At 33.9% G+C, this 23228-nt stretch overlaps 1 protein-coding gene across 13 annotated transcripts in view; it reads left to right on the top strand.

The window, feature by feature from the left end:
* The window catches only part of JMJD1C (jumonji domain containing 1C), a 250673-nt gene extending 228412 nt beyond the window's left edge, over positions 1 to 22261 (top strand). For 11 of the 13 annotated variants that reach the window (XM_074339497.1, XM_019731785.2, XM_074339494.1 and 8 more), the window contains 13 exons: positions 112 to 201; positions 1057 to 1184; positions 1371 to 1584; positions 2747 to 2961; positions 3649 to 3927; positions 6906 to 7074; positions 8009 to 8099; positions 8526 to 8656; positions 9030 to 9152; positions 12113 to 12252; positions 13447 to 13623; positions 21469 to 21600; positions 21913 to 22261. In XM_074339497.1, the coding sequence (XP_074195598.1) occupies positions 112 to 201; positions 1057 to 1184; positions 1371 to 1584; positions 2747 to 2961; positions 3649 to 3927; positions 6906 to 7074; positions 8009 to 8099; positions 8526 to 8656; positions 9030 to 9152; positions 12113 to 12252; positions 13447 to 13623; positions 21469 to 21600; positions 21913 to 22002 (1979 nt within the window). In that variant the 3' untranslated portion in view covers positions 22003 to 22261. The remainder of the gene's footprint in view (positions 1 to 111; positions 202 to 1056; positions 1185 to 1370; positions 1585 to 2746; positions 2962 to 3648; positions 3928 to 6905; positions 7075 to 8008; positions 8100 to 8525; positions 8657 to 9029; positions 9153 to 12112; positions 12253 to 13446; positions 13624 to 21468; positions 21601 to 21912) is intronic. The other 2 variants (XM_019731781.2, XM_074339495.1) reach the window with 2 other exon arrangements.
* Positions 22262 to 23228: the final 967 nt, after the last annotated feature.

Here is a 23228-nt window from a genome sequence, read left to right as displayed (position 1 = left end):
GAAGCTTACTGTTGACATTTTATATAATCATTAACCTCTATATATAAGCCATTAATTTTATATAATTATAAAACCATGACTGATACAAAAATACATGTTACAATTTTACAGATAAAGAACTATATGCTTGGATGAAGTGTGTGAAGGGACAGCCTCATGATCACAAGCATTTAATGCCAACTCAAATCATACCTGGGTCTGGTAAGTATAAATGTACATTATTTACTTAGCAGTGTAACTGCTCTTGGTGGTTTCAGATTATTTGGGCATGTGGAGGAGTATAATAGAATGGAGAGGTAAGGCTTATCAAGTCTTTAAAAATGGTTTTTGCTCAGTTCTTAGAACCCTCTATGTAATGAAACTACCGTGCATCCCCGAAAATAAGACCAAGCCAGACAATCAGCTCTAATGAGTTTTTTGGAGCAAAAATTAATAATAATTCCCGTATTATATGTATTATATTATATTATGCTATGTTATATTTATTATATTATTATATTATTACATTATAGTATATTATACCCAGTCTTATATTACATGAGACCCGGTATTATATCATATCATATATCATATTATATTATATAAGACCGGGTTTTATAGTATAGTAAAATAAGACCGGGTCTTATAGTATTAATTTTTGTTCCAAAAGATGCATTAGAGCTGATTGTCTAGCTAGGTCTTATTTTTGGGGAAACACAGCAGCAAAACAGGGCCAGCCCCAGTGACTAAGATAAAGCCACAGAGGAACCATTTTAGACGGGGAAAACTAGAATGTCATGAAAAAGTTTATTACAGATTTATGATGAAAGAATGTTCTCCCCCCCCCCCTTTTTTTTAACATACTCAATTTTTAATAATAGAGGTAAGAGAGAAAAGAATAGAGAACGTGAATTTGGATTAATGATCAAACCTGAAGTTGATGGAAGGGATGAAGAAAAATAGTGGAAGAAGTCAAAAGGCATAAGAAAACCTCCACCAGAAAAATGGGGAAAAATAATTAATAATCTTAACAATTAGTTGTAATCTTTTTTTATTAACCACTATTATGTTTTGTAGTTTTGACAGATCTTCTAGATGCGATGCACACTCTTAGAGAAAAATACGGTATTAAATCCCATTGTCATTGTACTAACAAACAGAATATACCAGTTGGTAATTTTCCTACAATGAACGGTGTGTCTCAAGTGAGTATAAATCTCTAATTATTCAAATGAAATGCATGGTTAAATTAATTTTGATACTTGAAATCCAGTTTAGGACTTGTATTTTATAAATTATGTTTTCTATGTTACTGTATAAATATAACTATTACTTTTAACTCTGAATAATGAAGAGATAGTATTTTAAAATTAATTGTTCTACCTTTGTAGGTTTTACAGAATGTTCTTAATCACAGTAATAAAATTTCTCTGTGCATGCCTGAGTCTCAGCAGCAAAATACCCCTCAGAAGTCTGAGAGTAATGGCAGCAACAGTCCAGGGAGTGATGCTAGCACAGACAGCAAGTTAACTCCTCCAGAATCCCAGTCACCACTGCACTGGTTAGCAGATCTTGCAGAGCAAAAGGCCAGAGAGGAAAAAAAAGGTAAATACAATTAATTATCTAAGTATACAATTGACCCTTGAACAACACAGGTTTATATTGCCTGGGTACATTTATGTGTCTATTTTTTCTTCAATAAATACCTGCATTGTTTTCATTTCGTGGTTGGGAGTTCACAGATGTAGAGGGTCAACTATATGCATTTATCTACCCTGCATCCCCGAAACTACCTTGCATCCCCGAAAATAAGACCAAGCCAGACAATCAGCTCTAATGAGTTTTTTGGAGCAAAAATTAATGATGATTCCCGGTATTATTTATATGTATTATATTATATTATGTTGTTATATTTATTATATATATTACATTATAGTATATTATATTATACTTGGTCTTACATTAGATAAGACCCTGTATTACATCATATCATATCATGTCATATATCATAGTATATTATATAAGACCGGGTTTTATAGTATTAATTTTTGCTCCAAAAGCCGCATTAGAGCTGATTGTCCAGCTAGGTCTTATTTTTGGGGAAACACATAATTTTATATAGGGAACTTGAGCATCCACGGATTTTGGTAATCTGTCGGGGGGGGGGGGGGATGTCCTGGAACCAATTTCCCACAGATATCGAGGGACGTTTTGGGTTAGTCAAAAGTTATACACAGATTTTTGACTGCCTGGGGAATTGGCACCCCTATCCTCCCACATTGTTAAAGGGCGAACTATATAATAATTATAACCAACAGTATACTATTACACATTAATGTACTATTCACTCAAAACAATTTACTTTTGCTTTTTCTTGCATTATGGCTTAGGTTCAGTAAAACATTTGTCTTCTCTTATTAGGAACCTGCATCCCTATGGTTGCATCAAATTTAGTTGCAGAATCATTTGTGGATGAGCATATCAGTAAAGCCACCAGAGCGATAAATTTGTTACTTACCTATACTTTCTAGCTGTGTAAACTCAGCTAAATGTCTAAGATATTGAGGAAGGCCTTTCCATATTCAAACTGTTTGACTCCATTTTGAAGGATTAACCTATCCTCTGGTGTGTGTTGAGGTGAATTAATTGAATTAGTCACTGGTGCTACTGGTTTTAACTCACTGTAAAATATATGGTGCCAGTTTTGTCTGTACTTTGGCAGCATGCTTAATTTTAATTTGAATTTTTGTAAAATGATTTATTTCAGAAAACAAAGAATTTGCCCTTGAACAACCAATTAAAGAAGAGAAAGAACAGGACAATCCTGATTCTCCAAACAGCAGAACATCACCTGCTGTGTCCCAGAATAATGAACAAGGCTCAACTTTACGGGATTTACTGACCACAACAGCTGGCAAGCTACGTGTGGGTTCTACAGATGCTGGCATTGCTTTTGCTCCAGTATATTCAATGGGAACCCCAGTAAGTGAGCTAACATATTTTGGCTTTCACATGGGCCTTAAATTTAGATGATTTGGAGATTTGGTTGTGAACTATACAATAAATAGATGCAGTTGAAATCAAGTATACCAAAATATTAGGCATATTCATATTTGCATTGTAACTCGTAAAAGCTTGAGACTGTTTTTTTCCAAGGTGAAAAATGTTGGGGGAGAGGCATTCTGACTCCAGAAGAACCCTAAGGATACTCCTTCAGATTTTGAAAACCATCTGCCTAGTGGGGGAAAAATATGGAAGTAGATGGTTTGTTACTTAAAATATTTAGAAATAGATTTTTGCTTTAATTATTCACCAAAGAAAAATAAAAGCAGACTAATTAGATAGACATAAATTTTTAGTGGTTTTTAAAAGTATATGGGGAATTCCACTTGTCTGTCCTTTCTCCTCTGCCCCAGTCCTCAAACAATATGAAAGGTAGGAAGGCCAAACTTCTATTTTCTGCATACCTGGCCTCACATGGAGACCACCAAACTTCCGGTTCCCATCTGTCAGGAACAGTGTAAGCAGTAGAGACTCATATCCACTGACATGATTACCTATTCTTTGTTTGTATATTGTTTGTGTTGGTTGTTTGCTATGTTAGTAGTAAATCAAAGTGAAAGTTTTAAAATGTAAATGTTCTCAAAATACATTTTTTTTCCCTAATAGACTGGTAAAAGTGGAAGGACTATGCCAAACATTCTTGATGACATAATTGCTTCAGTTGTTGAAAACAAAATTCCACCAAATAAAGCATCTAAAATAAATGTAAAACCAGAGCTAAAAGAAGAGCCTAAAGAAAGCAGAAAATCTGCCCTGGATGAGAACAATAAATTGTACAGTGATATACCACATTCTTGGATCTGTGAGAAGCATATCCTTTGGCTTAAGGATTATAAAAATATTAATAATTGGAAGCTTTTCAAAGAGTGTTGGAAACATGGACAAGTGAGTATTTTAAGCTGATTTAATACACACTCTTAGTGTAACTTAAGCTTGTTGGAACAGGCAAAATGGCTCTCTCCTTAGGGATAGAAAGAAAGGGGAAAGATACTACTTAACACATTTGGAGTTCCTGGAAGTAAGATGTCAGAAACACCGTAAAAGTTACCAGAATGATTTTTTCTGAATTCTTGTTTTTGGCTAGATTTATATGAATTAACAGGGAAGCACCGATTTTTTTGATTTACTAGTCAACTGACTTTTAATAAAGCATGTATTTACAAAGTTTGGTACCTCCTTTATTTTTTTTACATTTATATTTTTATCCAGTTAACAGATTCATATCTGCTATTAAAGTATTAATACTAGAAGCATTTTTATTGAACTGATGAAAGGTATAGATGCTTTTGCCTTAAATGTGTATCTATAGAAAATTTATTTTTAAGTTCATCAAATCTTGAATGACAAACTCCATTATTTAATTCTTCACAAAGAAAAATGATATTCTGTTTGACCAAAGTTTTGATACAATGTCTGATACGTAATTCAGATGGCAGTTTTACAAATTATGAACAAAATTAAGAATTTGCAAGACTTAGTATTGTCATTTTCAGTTTTTTTCTTGCTCTCTGGAAAACAACATTGATATTTTGTTTTACGTTCTTCATTCCTCAGAGAGTTACTGAGCACACTAAGATCCAGTCTTTGTGCTGGACATTAGGATATGAAAATGAGTACAATATGAGTAAGAGCGTTTTAGTACAATTAGGTCACTAATACTTTCCAAATCTGATGAAAGTTTGGTTTCTCCCCAGAAAAAATACACACCTATGAATTGTATATACACAGTAGTTCCTTGGTGTCTGCGTGGGATTGGTTCCAGGATCCCCCTTTGGATACCAGAATCTGTTAATACCTAAGTACCTTATGTAAAATAACAGTATATCACATTGTCCTGTATGCTTTAAATCATCTCTAGTTACTTATAATACCTAATACAATATAAATGCTATGTAAATAGTTGTTATACAGTATTATTTAGGCAATAACAACAAGAAAAAGTAGTCTGTACATGTCCAATACAGACACAACCATCATAGGCCTTAACTACAAAGTAATTCATCAACAACAATGGAACGTCTTTTTTTTCTCCCTAAGATTTTCTATTCATGGTTGGTTGAATCTGCAGATTTGCAACCCAGGGATACGGAAGACTGAGTGTATACAATATTTTGCCTCTTTTTTTGGTTAGCTCTTCAAGCCCCAGTGCCATTCATTGCTGGATCACAATTTAGACCACTTAATTTTATGTGGACTTGAATAATCCCATAAATGTTTTTATAAACATGTTAAATATCATAAGAAATATGTTCAAGGTGTTATTGAAACCCACAAGAGTGAATGACTAAGTACTAATTCAAAAAGGCTAGTCTGATTTAATGCCTCAAGGATTAAGTGAAAATTTCTAAAGGACAAGAGGTTGGAGATAAACAAAAGCATCAGATGTTTGGGGAATTGTTAAGTAGTTTTTTTGTCTGAAACATGTAAAAGTTCTGTGGGCTAATAATGGTGGGGAAATGAAGTGGCTAGGGCTATGATTATGAAAGGCCTTTATATATCATGCTAAAGAGTTTGAAATTTATCCTGTCGATAATAGTTTTAATTCAGTAGTCAAATTAAATTTAAAATAACAGCAAAGCAGATTGAAAGTTGAATTAGAGGGGAATGAGACCAGAGGCAAGGAGTCAAATTAGGAAGGCTTTCAGTATTTCCTGAAGAAGATGATAATAATGGTATCGTAAGGATTCTGCTTCAGAATCTTCTAATATTATAATTGCCCTATAATTTTTATAAATCTACTTACTTTTCCCAGGCTGCTGATTACCATAAGAAAGTGTGGCATAGGGCTGGGTAAAGAAGTATTATTAAATAGGCATAATAGGAGCTGGGAATTAATATGTGAATTGCCAATAATAATTATCTAATAGCTGAACTGTTATTAATAAGAGTTGTATATGTTATTAAGCACGTTGAAAGGAAGTTAATGGAGCATTGATTCAAGAGTTAACCAGACTTGAGCATGGTTCTCCCCACCCTTCGGGGATATCTTTTATGATAAGATCCCTAGCTAGAGGTTCTCTTATAGTTTCCAATATTTAATTATGAAGTTTAAGAGTACTTAATATCTTTTACAAGAGGCTTTGTCACAACTTTCCGTGTTCTCTGTATCCCAGACTTCTACTTCATTTATAAGAAAGGAATTTAAAAAAATAACTGAGATTAATACATCAGATTGCCTAAGAGGTTTTTTTTTATGTCAGCATTGGAGTTTTAAAAGCTATAAATTGTCAATTGTTGGTTTTTGGTTTGGATACTAGCCTCGAGGGGATTTGAATTCATAGGATTTCAAAGACGAGATTCACTTTCAGGGAATCATCATTAGGCTTGAAATGTAATGTTATGCCTAATTGTTTAATATTTTTATTTACCATGATCCTTGTAGCAGTAAAGAATGTACGTGTTTTAAGTAATATAAACTCAGAATGTATATAAATTGTTTCAATGTCAAGGACTTTTTTATTAAAAAATATATATTACACATATACAAATATATAAGTAGGTTATGTTCTGTCTATGAAAATTAATCTGTAAATAAAGCAACCATTTACTTTTATACCATTTAAACATGACATTTTTAGTATAGCCTTTCGGACTGCTTTCCTGAAAATTACTAGACATTTTCATTTTTATTTTCAAAAATGGTAATGTACTCTACATGGCATTCTTTCATCACCTTTTCTCTTTGACAATATATTGTGAACATCTTTCCAGGTCAAGGGCTGTTTTTAATGGGCTCTTTTTTCACAATTTGTTGTTAGTCCCAAAACTTCAAGTGTTACATGCTTATTGTATGTGCGTGTAAAATCAAATTTTGGCAGTGTCCATATACCTTTTAACTTTTATCTATCTCTATTTATTTTAAGCCTGCAGTGGTTTCTGGTGCACATAAGAAAATGAACATTAACTTATGGAAGGCGGAATCAATTAGTCTTGATTTTGGAGACCACCAGGCTGATCTCCTGAACTGCAAAGACAGCATTATTTCAAATGCCAATGTTAAGGAATTCTGGGATGGTTTTGAAGAAGTTTCAAGTATGTTGTTCTTTTATTTACTGTTTTGTTAAAAATAGGCCCCAAAATGATAAATTGTAAATATGACTTAACAAATTTTTAATCTTTTAAACTTGTATATGACTTTGTTGCCTAGTAAAAAGAAACAAGTACAGCTGCTCCTCACATTACAATGGGGCTACAGCCTGGTAAACCCATTGTAAGTTGAAAGTAATCGTGTCATAAATGCATTTAATTCACCTAACCTACGGAACATCATAACTTTAGCCTAACCTACCTTAAATGTGCTCAGAACACTTACATTAGCCTACAGTTGGGCAAAAACAACACAGTGAACACACTGTAGAGTCCCCTATCTGTTGTTTACCCTCGTGATGGCGTGGCTGGCTGGGAACTGCAACTACCCAGTATCACAATAGTATTGCACCACACAGCTAGCCAGGAAAAGGTGAAAATTCACAATTAGAAGTACTGTTTCTATTGAATGCCTATTGGCTTATGCACCATTGAAAAACTCCTAAATCGAACCATCATAAGTTGGAGACCCTCTGTGCTTGGAAACAAGAGACTGGGTCCTAGTCCTGGCTCCACCCTAATTTCCTTTAACCATAAACAAGTCATTTATACTGTTTCCTTACATCACATGGGGAATACTTTTGGCAACCCTATAAGCTTTTGAAAATTGAATCATAAAATTGATGTTAAATACTTTGAAAATTAAAAGTAAAAATGTAAGACTAAGTTCAATGACTATTGTAGAGCTATTTAAAAGAATTTTTTTTTGCAGTATTCCACATCACCAATGCATATAAGGTATAAAACTCTTAATAATACCTAAGTACATAAGAAATAAAAGCCAATAAGCAAGCATTTGTTTTATGTCTTCTTCTCCAAACATTAATAAAAGTAAAAAGGCAGTGATTACCTTTTTAGTAATTAACTGCATTTTTTATAGAACGGCAAAAAATGAAAAGTGGAGAAACAGTTGTTTTAAAATTGAAAGATTGCCCTTCGGGAGAAGACTTCAAGACTATGATGCCATCAAGGTATATCTTTTGAAACTTATTTTGACTTTCAGCTCTTTGAAGTTGAGTTGAGATTATCCTTAGAAGTAGGATAAGGAATTAAAAGTGTGACCTTTTAGGAATTTTCTTTCTCAATTAAAAATAAATAACAAAACAAAAAACAAAATTTGAATCTCTGTAGTCCTAGCAGGGGAAAGTCTATTTACGGCCTCCCTTGGTGCTTTTAATTTTCCACGATGAGGCAGTATTGCAATTTTCAGTATCATTTCTGTGGTTCCCTGTGTGTTATGCATTCATTTAAACTTTGAAAGAAGTCAAGGAAAGTGTTACCTATCAAAGGCCTTTAAGAAAAGTTGTCTTGTTTTGAACAGGTTGAAAATTATATATTTGATAGCACTTAAAAATGTAAGTCTTTATTCAAAAGAGGTCAATGTTGTTATTTTTCAGATATGAAGATCTTTTGAAAAGTCTGCCATTGCCAGAATATTGTAATCCAGAAGGAAAATTCAATTTGGCTTCTCATTTGCCAGGATTTTTTGTACGCCCTGATCTAGGACCCAGGTTATGCAGTGCCTATGGTAGATATATATTTACATTTCTATCCACTTTGAATTATATGGAAATTTAACTTCTGTACAAAGATAAATTGTCTAATGATTTTTAGTTTCTACTAAATCTGTTCTTTTAATAATCCATTTAAATATTTTTCTAAATCAAGCAGTATCTTAGGAATTAATAGCCAATATGTAGTTAAGTACCTGCTAATTCCTTGCAAAATATTTATATTTTCTATTAATGTGATTTTTGTGGAACATTTCATAGATTGTGGCTTTTGATGGCAGGTTTTGGAACAAGGAGACTAAAACTCAAATTACAGTTAAATTTTCCTCATAGAACTGATTTTGAGATATGTAAATTAGTCTGTCAAGTAAAATTTTATTTCATACACAGGTGTAGTTGCTGCTAAAGATCATGATATAGGAACAACAAATCTCCATGTTGAAGTTTCTGATGTTGTAAATATTCTGGTCTATGTTGGCATAGCAAAAGGAAATGGCATTCTCTCAAAAGCAGGTAAAGAAACGTAAAAACAGCGGTGTTTGGAATAATAGTAGTTGAATAACCACACACTAATATTACCCAGAATGTTATCCTCTAAGTTAATAGCAAAAATTATTATTAAAAGAATTGCAGTGGATATGGGGATAGTCTTATCTTTATTATTTGAGTGATTAATTTATTTACCTGTCTTTTTATATAACAGGAATTTTAATTTTAAAAGTGAGTATTATTTCCTCCTTTTACTATCGTTAAATATTGTACTAATGAAAATAAACTGTTAAACTCACTTATAAACATTTATTGAAGAATAGAAATTAGATCCTGGGACTCTGAAGATGATTAAGTCATAGTTTGTGCCTCAAGTGTTCTCCTTTTTTCTCTTCCAGTATCAGGGAGAGAAGGGCTTTTTCTTTTAATTAGAAATAACTTTCTATCCAGTATGTAAGTTATATTCCATCCTCTGGATTCCTTTCTGAATCCTTGTTCCCTCTATCACTCCCTTCTTTGTAGACATAGGCCTTTAAATACACCTCCGTTGGCTACTTTTCTTCAGTGTAGCAGTAGACGCTAGATTGTTCCTTCTTTTTCAAAAGGAAACCTCCTTCAAACCATGTCTTCCTTGCCACCATCCTATTGCCCCTGCCCTTACAACAAATTCTTTACTGTGTCTGTTACCTCCTTTTCACATTTCAGCTGAATGCAGGTTGGCCTCCATACCTGTGGCCCCACTGAAATTTCTTCCGCTATAGCTGCCACGCTTGGATAATTCAGTGGTTTCTTTCTGGTCCCTTTATTACTTGCCACCTCTGTAATAAATAGCACTATTAATCCCTACTGTCTTCAGATAATGGCCTTGGCCTCTGTGACACTACTCCCTGGTTCTTTACAACAGACTTTCCTAGAGTTACACACTTTGTTTTCTACCTTTTCTAGTTTACATGTACTTCTGTGAAATTCTGTGTATGATTTCCAACCATCACGTAGATCACCAATTCTGTATCTGGAGCCCAGAATGTATCTACAGCTCAATGGCTAGGTGCTGAGGACGTGGGTGTTCATTACAGCATTCACTTAACTTCTCTGTATATTTGTCAGCTTCTATAATACCCAACCTAAATTCCCCCCAAAACTATAGAAACTCATTTTTATATTGTTTCTCAGCTCCCTTAATTGACACTCTTGGTTATAATAGGTTAAAAACTGTCTATCCCACTCCCAAGGATTTAAGAGTCCAGTACGCTTGAGTTGTCCCAGATCTAGCACAGAAATGTATGACCTGTGGTTGAGATTTCTTATCCTTTCAAAGCCTGTGATGCCGCAGGGTTAATTACCTCTTTTGTACCTTGTTCTAATCATCCCTTACAGCACTTAGTCTACAATACAGATGTTACACCTGCTTTTCTCTACTATTTTTTTGTGTCCTTAAATGCTAGAACTTTCTTACTCATTTTTGTTCCTGCACACTTCCTGTCTCTCATTTGTAGCATAATATTTGGTCTTATAAGAAAACATTCATTAACATTTTAATTCTTTGGCTGTCTTTCATTATCTAAAGCTTTTGGCAGTTTTTATAGATAGTCACCAAAAAACAGAAATGTTTTAGGGTTGTAATAATGCTACGAACACTGACCTACTTAAAGTACATGCTTTTTCCTCTACCTACAATGGCTCTCCTACCTCCTTCCTGGCTAATTTCTGTGTTCATCCTTCAAAGTATAACTCAGATTGTCATCTTCCCCTAGAGGTCTTCATTCAGAAAATAAACTCTCTTCCTTATGATGTATCCCTCCTCCCCCCCTTTTTTAATTTATAGAGCAGTAAAATTTAAAGAAAAAAAATGGGAAAACTTATCTTAGGTTGCCAAATTAAATTTTGCTAAGAAAACACATTTTAAAACTATCAGCTGTCATTTTTAAAGAGAGCATTTTAAACACAGACTACACAGATAACATTGGAGAACTGAACAAGCCTTTGTGTACCTTAGTACTGTGATTCTACTTAACTATGAGATACTCTTTTTGCCTATGTTTATTAATACCTTCTTTTACTCTGAGGTCTTGACTGGGTCTTTCTTTAATCCCCAACATTCTAGGACAGTCTCTGGCACATTGTAAACACTTAATGAATGTTTGAATTAAGAAATCTTTACAGCCAGTTTTAAAGATAAAAAAACTTTCACTGTCACAAATTAGGAAACAGCTGATGTATTCATTGTAATAGACAATTATTCTTTTTCTCTTAAAAGAACACTTCCTTAAAATGTTCACTATAGTGAAATCAGGAATTTGAAAAAGACCTTCCTATATTTTACTCAGAAATAACCACAGTTAAAATTTTTTCTGTACGTGTGTGCGTGCGCAGTTTTCAGTTTGTCAACATTTTAGAAGAATGACCTGCTATTTACTCATCCATAGCAAATGCATTTAATTACAGATTAACCAATAGTAATGTATGAGATCTTCCAAGAGTTAGACATTTTGCTCTACCTTTCATTAGTCATGGTAATGAACAAATCCCTTTACCTCATTGAACCTTCTTTGCTCAGATATAAAATAGAAGTTGTGATCCATACCTATCTTACTAAGTAGTTACAGAGGCCACCTAATTAATAGTAGTCATGAAAGTCCTTAGTAAGTTATGATACGCTGTATGAGTATAAATTATTGTTATAACCACTCCCTTGAGACAGGAAGAAAGTTGGTTAAGTTTGAGTAAAAGCCCTTGAATTTTTAATCCGTCCTGTGCTTTGCAAAAAAAAACAAATCAACTGAGAAAGGCACTCTGTCCCGTTACACAGGGTTAATGTTCTCTGCTCCTATAGTTCCAGTACTTGATGTATCACTGGGTTTATCTCCTCTTTAATAAGAGTTCCGATCTAGTACCTCTTCTGATAGATCAGTTTTAGGACCTAGACTTGGCTTTTTGCTGGTAGTCTTTACGGACTAATTTGAAAATATACTCTTCTTTTTCAGGAATCCTCAAGAAATTTGAGGAAGAAGATTTAGATGACATTTTGAGAAAACGATTGAAGGACTCAAGTGAAATTCCTGGTGCTCTGTGGCATATTTATGCTGGGAAAGACATTGACAAGATCAGGGAATTTCTTCAAAAGGTATAATTCAGGTTGCAAATAGTTTATCAGTTGACTCACTAATTTTTAATTTAACTTCATTTTGTGTTCAGCAATATAAGAATAATTTTACTTCAAAGGAGGAGGGTTTTTTTGTGTTGTAGAAAGTAAAATCCTCCTTTGTCTTGCTCAGAAAAGGCCGATTTCATGTTGAGGGTCATTTCTTCTCAGTTGCTAATGTTCTTCCATTTCCTTCATAGTCAAGAACTAATCTGTTGATGAATCAGATGTTACCCTTGGTGAAAAGTAGTGATTAGGAACTGCAGGCTAGAAAAACTAATGTATCATGGAAACATCTAAAGAATGTAGGATCTTTTTTTTTTAAATTTGATATTTTTTGCTATTGACCTAGGGAATAATTCTACTCTATCACATCTGATTGCTCTGTGATACTTACATGAGTAATCTAAAATTTTGAGTAATTGTGCCTTTAATTTACTTAAGATACTCTAAATGAAAGTGATACATTAATCTGAAATATAATTGGTTCAAGCCCTTTGATCAAATATTTCCTAAACTTTGTAATTATAGAGATTTCTTTTAAGGGACCATCATTACTGCTTTTATTGTATGTCATCTTTCTTAAGGGACTTAAAGTTTGTCTCTGGTCATTGCGAAGGGGCTATAGCCCTGTACCTACTGTCTTATCCTATAGTACCTACCAGTATTTTAATTTAAGATATTATAAGTTATGCTTTTTAAACCAGATTATTCACTGGTTAATAAAGGATCCCTTGAAATTGATTTATCAAGGGTTAGAAGGTTAGCAGTATAAAGGTATTTATCTTTGTACCTACCTCAAAAAAAGAGCGGGATCAAGAAATGTTTGTGAAGTTTTCATGTGAATGGATTGACTTTGGGGCAAAGCTACTAAACGAAGTGTTGCCTCATCTCTGTGTTAGACTCTTAAAACAATTGTTAAGAAGAAACCAAATGGATGTAAACTTCATAGTGGAAGGAAGAAACGAGCAGGGAGTATGATTCACTTTATTAACAGCGTATCAGTATGCAATACTGTTTTAATGTCCTTTTACTTTTCATATTGTAGAATATTATTTTCTGTAACTTAAACAACAAAAGACTGTTACTATAAATAAAATTGACATTTAACTGAACAGGATTTACCATTTCCCTTGTTTAAATAGTGGTGTGTTTTAATTTTAATTCATATTTCAGATTTCAAAAGAACAAGGCCTTGAAGTTCTACCAGAACATGATCCAATACGTGACCAAAGTTGGTATGTGAACAAAAAGCTCCGCCAAAGACTGCTTGAGGAATATGGAGTCAGAACCTGCACACTTATTCAGTTCCTTGGTGATGCCATTGTCTTACCAGCAGGAGCACTTCATCAGGTATACAAAAATTTGTTTCAAACACACCTGTTACTGAAAGGACCAGTTTTGAAAATTTTTTAAAAAATTGTTCTGAGTACAGGTATAAATGAAAGTAAACATAAGATGCCCTGCATCAGGGTGCTTTTATTAAGAAATCACTGAAATAGCTTTTCAGTTTTTGAAAAGATCTGACATAACTAAATGCTTTGAAAGCTTAAATAGTTTAAACATCAGCCATATATATCCATTCTTGTATCGTCTCTGAGGTAGTGGATTTAAATCTAGTTTTTAAGTTTTTTTTTTTTTTTTTTTTGGTGGGTTGGGGGGATACAGCAGATCTTTGAATAACATTTCATTATGCTGCAGCAGTTTAATTTTTGCTTATATCAATTAGCATATGGAAAAATTGGTTTCATTATAAGTGGTTTCACTTAAACTCGCAGAACCTCACACTATGTTAAGGGAGGATTTACTGTACTATATATTCAATTCTCAATAGTTGAGACTTAACAGTGGGAGAGAGATCTTCTAAGGTACCAAGTAGGAGTAGAATGAATTATTGGCTAGACCATTCCAGAATTTGGGCTTTCAGTATATACCTCCTGCCTCTCTTTTAGTTTGCTGACATAGCAGTAACATGTCCAAAGAAAGATGGTACGTGATTTTTAAAGCTGTTGATCTACTAAACTTAAAAACTAAAGTAAAAACCTAATCTTTGTCTCTGTGGCTTGACTGTGGCACCTGGAAGAGAATGGAGGACTGGATTAAAAGCATACAGTGGATTCCTAATAAGTAGACTGGAGCTACCTATCACAGACGATTTTAGCCCTCATAGTAACAAAGTGTGGAAAGGAAACTTAAGAACTCCAAAAGCTAGTGCACATCAGAGTTGGTAATTGAGATATAGCTGATATATATAGTTTTACCATGGAAAGTTTCCCATATTTTATATATGGGGGAAAAAAAAATATATATATATATATAAAATTATTGCCTATTTAGCATTTGTGACAGTATTACAATAGCGTAAGTATTCCTTAAATGATAATAGTTGCTTAGTTTTTAAGATACCAAGTTCAGGGTTAGATTTATCTTTCTTACATCTCAAATACCATTTATAATAGCAAAATATAAACATAATAAATACATATAACTTTCTCTATAATAACTTCCTGGAGAAAAAATGTTTTGATAAATTAATGCTTTATTTATGTTAAATTGTTTTATTCTCCGCTGGACTTACATGATCATCAATGATGTTAGATCATTTATGATTCAAGTTTAATTGGGATTCATCCCCACATACTATTTTTTTTTGCCTTGTAGCCTCTTAATCAGAAAACAGTTAAGCTGTATACAAATGTGAAATGCCCTCAAAGAAGTAACTAGCCTATTTAAGAGAACAGTACAGTAAAATTTTTTTGTAAATAGGAATAATTCTTTGATAACACAAGTTTCCTTGAAAATTCTTTCAAGTTCAACTTAATCCAATATCCTTCTTCTTAGTGTTGAACTGGATAGTACAGGGTTTTTTAATGTATAATTTGCATGTAGTAAAATATACCCTTTTAGTGTATAGCTGTGTAAGTTGACAAATACGTAGTTATATAACAACACAATTATTACATAGAACACTTCCATGACTCCAAGAAATTCCCTTCTGCCCTTGTTTAGTCAAGCTTTCCTCCCACCTGATATTCCTACAACCACTTAATCTGTTTTCTGTCCCCATAATTCTGCCTTTCTAAGAATGTCATATTTTGGAATCATACAATAAGTAGCCTTTGAGTCTGGCTTTTCTTATTCTGTGTTGTTGTGTGTATTAGTAGTTTCCTTTTTATTGCTGGGTAGTTGTGCATTACATAAATGTACCACAGTTTTCTTTATCAGTTCACCAGTTCAAGAACATTTGGGTTATTTCCAGTTTAGGACGATAATAAAGCAGGCCACAGTAAACATTCACATACAGGTTTTCATTTCAGTTAGATAAATACCGAGTTGACTAAGATTCCCTCGTCATATGGTAAATGTATGATTAACCTTTGGCCATTCTCCAAAGCAGTATATGTGAGTTATATTTCCTCTGCTTAGTGTCAATTTGTTTTTAAGCATCTGAATAAGTGTGCATTGGTATATCATTGTGATTTTAATTTACATTTTCATAACTAAGTATGTTAAGCATCTTTTCATATGCTTGTTTGCCATCTGTATATCTGTTTTATTAGTAAATCTGTGTTCAAATATTTTGTCCTTTTTTTGTAGTTGGATTTTCTTTTTTCTTACTGAAGTGTTTTCTGTGATTTATCTCCTCTGCTTATAAGCCCTCTATCTGTTTTATGCTTTGCAAATATATATATTCTCCCAATCTGTAGCTTGTCCTTCCATTTTCTTAATGGTGTCTTCCAAACAGCAGAAGTTTTAAATTTTTGATGAAGTTCATTAATCAGTGTTTTGTTTATGTGTCATTCTTTTATTGTTATATCTGTAAATTTTTTTGTCTGGCCCAAGATCACAAAGATTTTTCTCTTACATTTTCTTCTAGAAGTTTTATAGTTTTTCTTTCATTTAGGTCTGTGGTCCATTTTTAATTAACTGTTATGTATAGTGTAAAGTATGGATCAAAGTTTCCAGTTTTTTGCATATGGACATTTAGTTGTTTCAGTACAGTTTGTTGAACAGACTGCTTTTAAATATTTTTCTTTTGAAAATGTAATATAGTCATAGGATTTTTAAAAATTCAAACCATACAAAACGGTTCACAGTGAAAACTCAGTCTTTTTCTCACCTTTGCCCTCAGTGCTTCTCCTGTATAGGCAACTACTGTTCCACAGAACAATTCCATGCGTATACCTTTCTCTGCTGTTTCTACTGTCTTGGGGTGGGGAGAGAGAGAAGAGCCATGTTTTCTCAGTTGTAGGCAAAGTGATCCTGTTAAAAAGTTTAGTTCACATGTCACTGCTCAAAGCCTCACAAGACCGACCCTAAACAATCTGTACTAATATCCTATCTGCTCTCTCTCTCTCTCTCTCTCTCTCTCTCTCTCTCTCTCTCTCTCTCCCTTCCTCTTCCACTTCTCTCTTGCTACCTTGCCCTCATTGTGGTTTTCACATACACCAGTGAGTTCTACTCACTAATCTTTTTCCCTGGAATTCTTTTTCCTCTAAGATCTGTAGGACTTGCTTCTTCACATTCTTTACGTCTTAGCTCAAATATCACCTCAGTGAGGTCTTCACCCTAGTTTAAAACTGCAGATTGTGTCACCCAGCTCCCTATCATCACCCCTACCTTATTTTGCTTCATTGCGCTCATTATCTTCTAACATGCTTCATAATTTAACTTTGTTTATTATCTCCCCTCCCACCCCCAATTGGAATGTAAGCTTCATTAGAAGGACAGGGATTTTTCTTTTCATTGCTCTCTCCCATTCCTAGAATAGGCACTTAAATATTTGTGAAGCCTGAAAGCCTAAAAATATGTTCTCGTATACAGCATTTTTTGTAGAAGTATAGATGAAAACAAAATTATGACTTTCCATAATTTATATACAAGTGCTCTTTGTACAAAGATGTAATTTTTGGCCTCTTCCTGTATGTCTTCTCTGGCTACTTCAGAAAGTTTACTTAGGTTGGACTCTGACTTCCAGTTGTGACTATACACAGAAGTACACAGGAAAAAATGTTTTGAGATACATAGAAATTTCATTTAGATTATAGAGAGCGAATTTCATCTGTGATAAAAGGATGTTATATTTAAATAGACTGAAGCAGCATGTATGACCTAGACTGACGAATTGTATTCTGAGCAGTGCCACTAAATTGATGAGTATTCAGGACAAAACCTTCTGCATATTTTGGCATAGAACTGCCAGCTATAAGAATGAGGATTTCTACCTTCCTTCCTTTACGTGGTGTGATAATGACAGCAGTTATTTCTCCTGTCGAAAGAGTTTTGTCCATGACTCAACTAGTAGTGGTAATGTGATTTGGAGAGAGAATTAAAAGGAAGAACTCTGTTCACAATATTGACTTGCATTTGAGATGCATCATTATTCACAACTTACTTAGTCCTCAGAGGTCCTGAAAACTTTTCATTGATGGCTTCAACATTTCCAATAGACTACAGGGGATTGCCCTTAAAATAATCCCATACCCTAAATCAGTACTTCTCATGCTTTAGCATACATCAGAATTTCCTGGAGGGCTTGATAAAACACAGATTGCTGGACCCCCATCCCCAGAATTTCTGATTCACATGACAATCACAGTGTCAAGATAATAACCTTCCTACTGTGAACAGAAGTTATATTTTCTTAACATTTCTGAAGAGGGATCTGAAATTTTACATGTCTAGGAAGTTCCCAGGTGATGCTGATGTTACTGCCCAGGGCCATGCTTTGATAACCGCACAAACAGGAAGCCCTTGAAAACCCAGGACACCTACCAAAACACTGTTTCAACCAAATGATACTTTGTGACAGGGACCAGAAGTGCTAGGGAAGAAGCAACATTCTGTCCCTTGGTTTGTCAGCAGTGAGCACTTTGAGAAGCCAAGCCTAGGAAACAGGGACAGTTTCATCTGTCTAAGGGTGTTTAGATGCATATCTTTAGAATCTGAGGGAAAGTATCATGGCCACGGCCCTCTTCATATTTTAATAACTACTGTAGAATTGCAGGTTTAAAAATCTTCTGTTGGCAAACAGTCTGTGAAACCCCTGTATAGCCCAAAGAGCAGGTGGACCCTGACCTTCAGGATTTCCAGGATTTATTTTGTCTCATCTCTAGCATCCTCAGGTTTAGAGTAGCATTTATTTTAAACAGCAACAATTTTTCAATTAACATAAAATCTTTAGTGATGAATTTGCCCATAACTATTAGCTTAATTGTGTTTGAGTTTATCATAAAGTTGTAAATTCTCTGCATTCATATGACTAAAAGGACTTTGGCAAAATTTTTCCATTCTAAGTTCTCACAAGTCGCTGTGTATATGGCAATCATAGTGTCAAGATAATAACTTTACTACTAAGAACAGAAAGGAGTTATATTTTGTTAACATTACCTATTTCTGATTACAACTCATCCTTTAAGGCAAGTATGAATAAGTCTTTTAAGGAAGGGAAATGTAAATTGACTCCAAGATGGCCAAAGAAAGGGTTAAGAGGAATGGGAAGTTCACGCGTGTTCCACGGTAGAACTGAATCTTGCCCCTTCAAACTAACCCTTAAGACTTTAAGCAAAATAAACCAGGTTGAGGTCAGTAGTAAACATAAGAACATCATGGAAGCACTACTGAAAGTCACTGTTCTAAAAGTGATTGTTAAACAACCATAAACTGGCAAAGACTGACAGAATCAACTTTTCCAGAACTCTGAAATCTAATCCAGTGTTTACATCAAGCAGGGGACTGCTTTATAAAGAAAAGGGCAGCAGATTTTTGGTGTTTAAGGAGATTTCTGGCAGGTCACTGGCTGACCACTGAGAGAACAGAGACTTCAGTGAGCACACCCAACAAAGGAATAGTCTTTGCAAAAATAGTTTGGAAAAGTCGCAAAACAAATGGATGGCTGCAGCCCTCAGCAATCAACAGCAGCAAACCCCGAGGCAGGGGAGAATCAGATTTCCAGTTACCACATTATAATGTTCAGATGTCCAATTTTCAAACATACATAGAAACAGGAATGTATGGCCCGTTCATACGGAAAAAAATAAGTCAACAAACTGTCCTAAGGGAGCTCAAATACTGGACTTACTAGACATAGACTAAGTCAGCTGTCTTAAATATGCTCACAGAGCTAAAGGGAACCAGGAAACATGATGTGTAAACAGAATTATAATACCAATGAAGAGAAATTATAAAAACAGTAGAGCTAGATGTGCTGAAAGGTACATGCTGGAACTTTTGAAGGACATAATCCCCACAGAATGTTCAGGTAAGTGACAGACAAAGAGAACAGGGCATTTGGAGACTGCCGGTACAGTGGAGTTAACGTAGGACTCCAAAGAATCTGTTAAACAACGCCTATCATAGGAGCTGGGTTCCTGTTGACTTGCCATTTATTGGCTGACTTATCTTGGAATAGGCACTGAATCTCTCCTCCATAGTTTCCTGCTCTGTTAAATAGAGCATGTGTGTTGCACAGACACATAATTAAGATCCAGTGAAACTACAGCAATGCTGAAAATATGAAGTATCCACTACCTTGTTTCCCTGAATCTAAGACCTAACCGGAAAATAAGCACTAGCATAATTTTTTTTTTTTAATTTATTGGGGTGACAATTGTTAGTAAATTACATAGATTTCAGGTGTACAATTCTGTATTATATCATCTACAAATCCCATTGTGTGTTCACCACCCAGAGTCAGTTCTCCTTCCATCACCATATATTTGATCCCCCTTACCCTCATCTCCCACCCCCCACCCCCCTTACCCTCTGGTAACCACTAAACTAGCATAATTTTTAAGGATGCTCGTAATATAAAATAAGCCCTAATGCATCTTTGGAAGGAAAAATTAATGTAAGACCCAGTCTTATTTTCAGGAAAATACAGTAGGGCTTATTTTATATTACAAGCATCCTGAAAAATCATGTTAGGGCTTATTTTCCAGTTAGGTCTTACTTTTGGGGAAACATGGTATGTTCATCCTCTAGAGGAACCAACAACCTAATGATTAAAAAGGAAGAAAATGTTTCATTTATTTATATATTTATAATATATATATTATATTATATATAATATATATATTATATTATAAATATATATGCTATAGAGTTATCACTAGAGGCACGGTGCTAGAGTTAAAAACTGCAGACTTCAGCAGCTGTTCGCATAGTCATGACGCCCAGAGGAGTAATTCCATCCCCTTGGGAATCATTACTCTGTCATAAATTAGATTTTTTAACAGTCTCTGTTCCCTACTTACTATCTCGATACCTCTTCTCACTCCTAATTAAATTTATTTTTATACTCTTAAAAATCAGAATATATTTAAGTGCTTAGTTTTCATTGATTTCTCCTTTCCCAAGAATTATTGGGATATCTTTTAATATTACTGGAAGACAACCTAGAAACATCACAAAATCCAGATTGGATCAGCTGGGTCCTTTCTCTGTCATACTTATCATTAATAGAAAGCAGTCCTAAGAAATATTGAAGTGTGGAGTCATTTTGTATATGCCGAACAAATAACAGATAAGACACTGACTGGCTTCTTGTGTAAACCGTTAAGTCAGGAGAGAGACAACTGTTGAAGAACAATTGTACTGATCCCACAGGAGACTGAAGGATATCTTTATTTGGTTAATTTGAAAGAAAGGCACAAATAAAATCCTGGGATAATTCTAAAACTCTTGCAGTGAGTAGATCTGTCTGGAACTATAGTTTTCATCCCATTTCCTTACAGATAATCAAACTTAAGTTTCATGTTCTTTTCTTTAATCTCTGGTGTAAAAGTTAACAGTGCAATGATCAAAATACTGAAAGCCAAAGGAGCAACGACAGACATCCAGATGGATGTTACCTAGAGATACTTTCCAGTTACCTTTTTTTTTTTTAAAGTGATACCAAATAGAATCCACCTTGACAAAATTGATAATTTAGGATCTGATTATCAGCTCTCTGAAGGATTCCTAGAAAAATTCTTCTCTTCATTTAAAAATATTTCATTTCCAAAGTCACATTACATAAGCTTTTCAGTGATACAACTCATAAAGTTCCGTCATCTGCTTTGATAGGCATTTGATATTTTGGAGAAAGTAAGTTCTCTAATGAACTGTCCCTTGTGTTTACTATTAATAGAGAAGTTTGCTTTTCTTTATCCCCACCTCCTAAAATTTACACTTTACTGTTTTTGTTTTTGGGGATAGGTACAGAATTTTCACAGCTGTATTCAGGTAACTGAAGACTTTGTGTCTCCAGAACATCTCGTACAGTCATTTCATTTAACACAGGAACTGAGACTTTTGAAGGAAGAAATCAATTATGATGATAAACTACAGGTAAGAGATGAGTTTCCTAACTAGCTCCTATTCCGCAGGCTTTTTATATCTAGAAATGTACAACTGCTTAGACAGTCATTGCCTAGGTTTGTCACATTAGGATAACAACTGAAGATTAAAACCAATCCACATTTAATTGTATGACTTTTAGTGGCCCTTATTTTAACTTTTGGTTTAATAACATTTTTAAACTTTGACATTTATTATTCTTGAATTTGGCTTTCCTCCATTTAAATAAATTTTAAAATAGCAGTTTTCATTTGTTAATTTATCTTCAGTTAAAGTGATTAGAAATACCAACATCTCTTTCAGGTTAAAAACATCTTGTATCATGCAGTCAAGGAAATGGTGAGAGCTTTGAAGATACATGAAGATGAAACAGAGGATATGGAAGAAAATTAGGTGTGTTTCAGTTTACTGTTTTTAGAGCATTGAAATGGTATTACTTACTCTTGAACAATGATAATGTATGTACACTGACTTAAGCTTCCTAAAACCATCAGTGCCAAGAAATTCTCTTTGTAGTAATTACTTGTTACTGACAGCGCAGCAGTATATATAGCCTAAGTCACAGCTCCTATGATTCATTGTTAGTTATTAAAACAAGCTACATTCAAAAAGCAGCGCTTCATAGCTGTTTTTGTATTATAGTGTATATGATGTTTGTGAAAATGCCAGATTTAAAATGATGTATTTATTTTTGGAAAAAAATTACAAAATTCTATGCTATATTGTTGATCAAGTGTAAATGTGACCTTGTACAGTTTACTAAAATAACTGATATTTTTCACTACATTGAGACAGTTACTGTGAGAATAGGACTCAACACCAGCTATTGCCTGCATTTGGAAATTGCTGAATCGCACAGCATTCATGTCATAATCAGAAAATTACTGCCAAATAATTGTAAAATTTGTAAAATATAAAGTATATAAAGTAGATACTAAATACAGACACTTCAATATTTTGTTGAAGCTATTGACTGTACAATTAAACATTTTCAAAAGGTGTAATTTATTTAAAATTGTCTCATTTTGGTAAAATTTATGTGAACTTTTAAAGCTAAATATTAAACTTAATATGCTATGTAAATATATACATATATACATTTAATGATGTATTTTTTTAAAACATTGGCTTGCTTTTATTTGTTAAGTGCAAGTGTTACATATGGCTTTGTACATTGAAGTTGAAAGGGGTTTTACATTTTCCATTAAAAGGACTTTATCAAAAATTGGCTTGCTTCTTCATCATCAAGGTGACTACCAGCATTTTCTTGTGATATTATGTTCTTTTCTGGAACATTTCCCCTTGTCTTTTACCTTTGTAAACTTTTTTCCGCTTTCTTCAGATTTTATGGGTCATCACAAATAAGTGCCTCAGCTTACTTGCCCTATGGCCCAACTAAAGAAAGAAATACAGGTAACTGCAGTATTTGTTATTTATGAATGCATTTAATTGAAAAAAAAAAAAAGAACCTGTATATGCATTTTAGAACCCATGATTATGAGAGTATGTGATCAGACAATTTCAAATAAGTGGTTTTCCCAGCAGAGATAGCTGCTAATATACTGTTGGGGGTTGGAGAAGGTGGAGAGAGGAAACAGGTGGCACGGAACAGCCCGAAG

The sequence above is a fragment of the Rhinolophus sinicus genome, linkage group LG07 (genome assembly GCF_036562045.2).
Source record: "Rhinolophus sinicus isolate RSC01 linkage group LG07, ASM3656204v1, whole genome shotgun sequence".
In the NCBI taxonomy this organism is placed as follows: Eukaryota; Metazoa; Chordata; class Mammalia; order Chiroptera; family Rhinolophidae; genus Rhinolophus; species Rhinolophus sinicus.
Note: the sequence above shows the minus strand (reverse complement) of the source record. Positions and strands in the feature narration are given on the sequence as shown.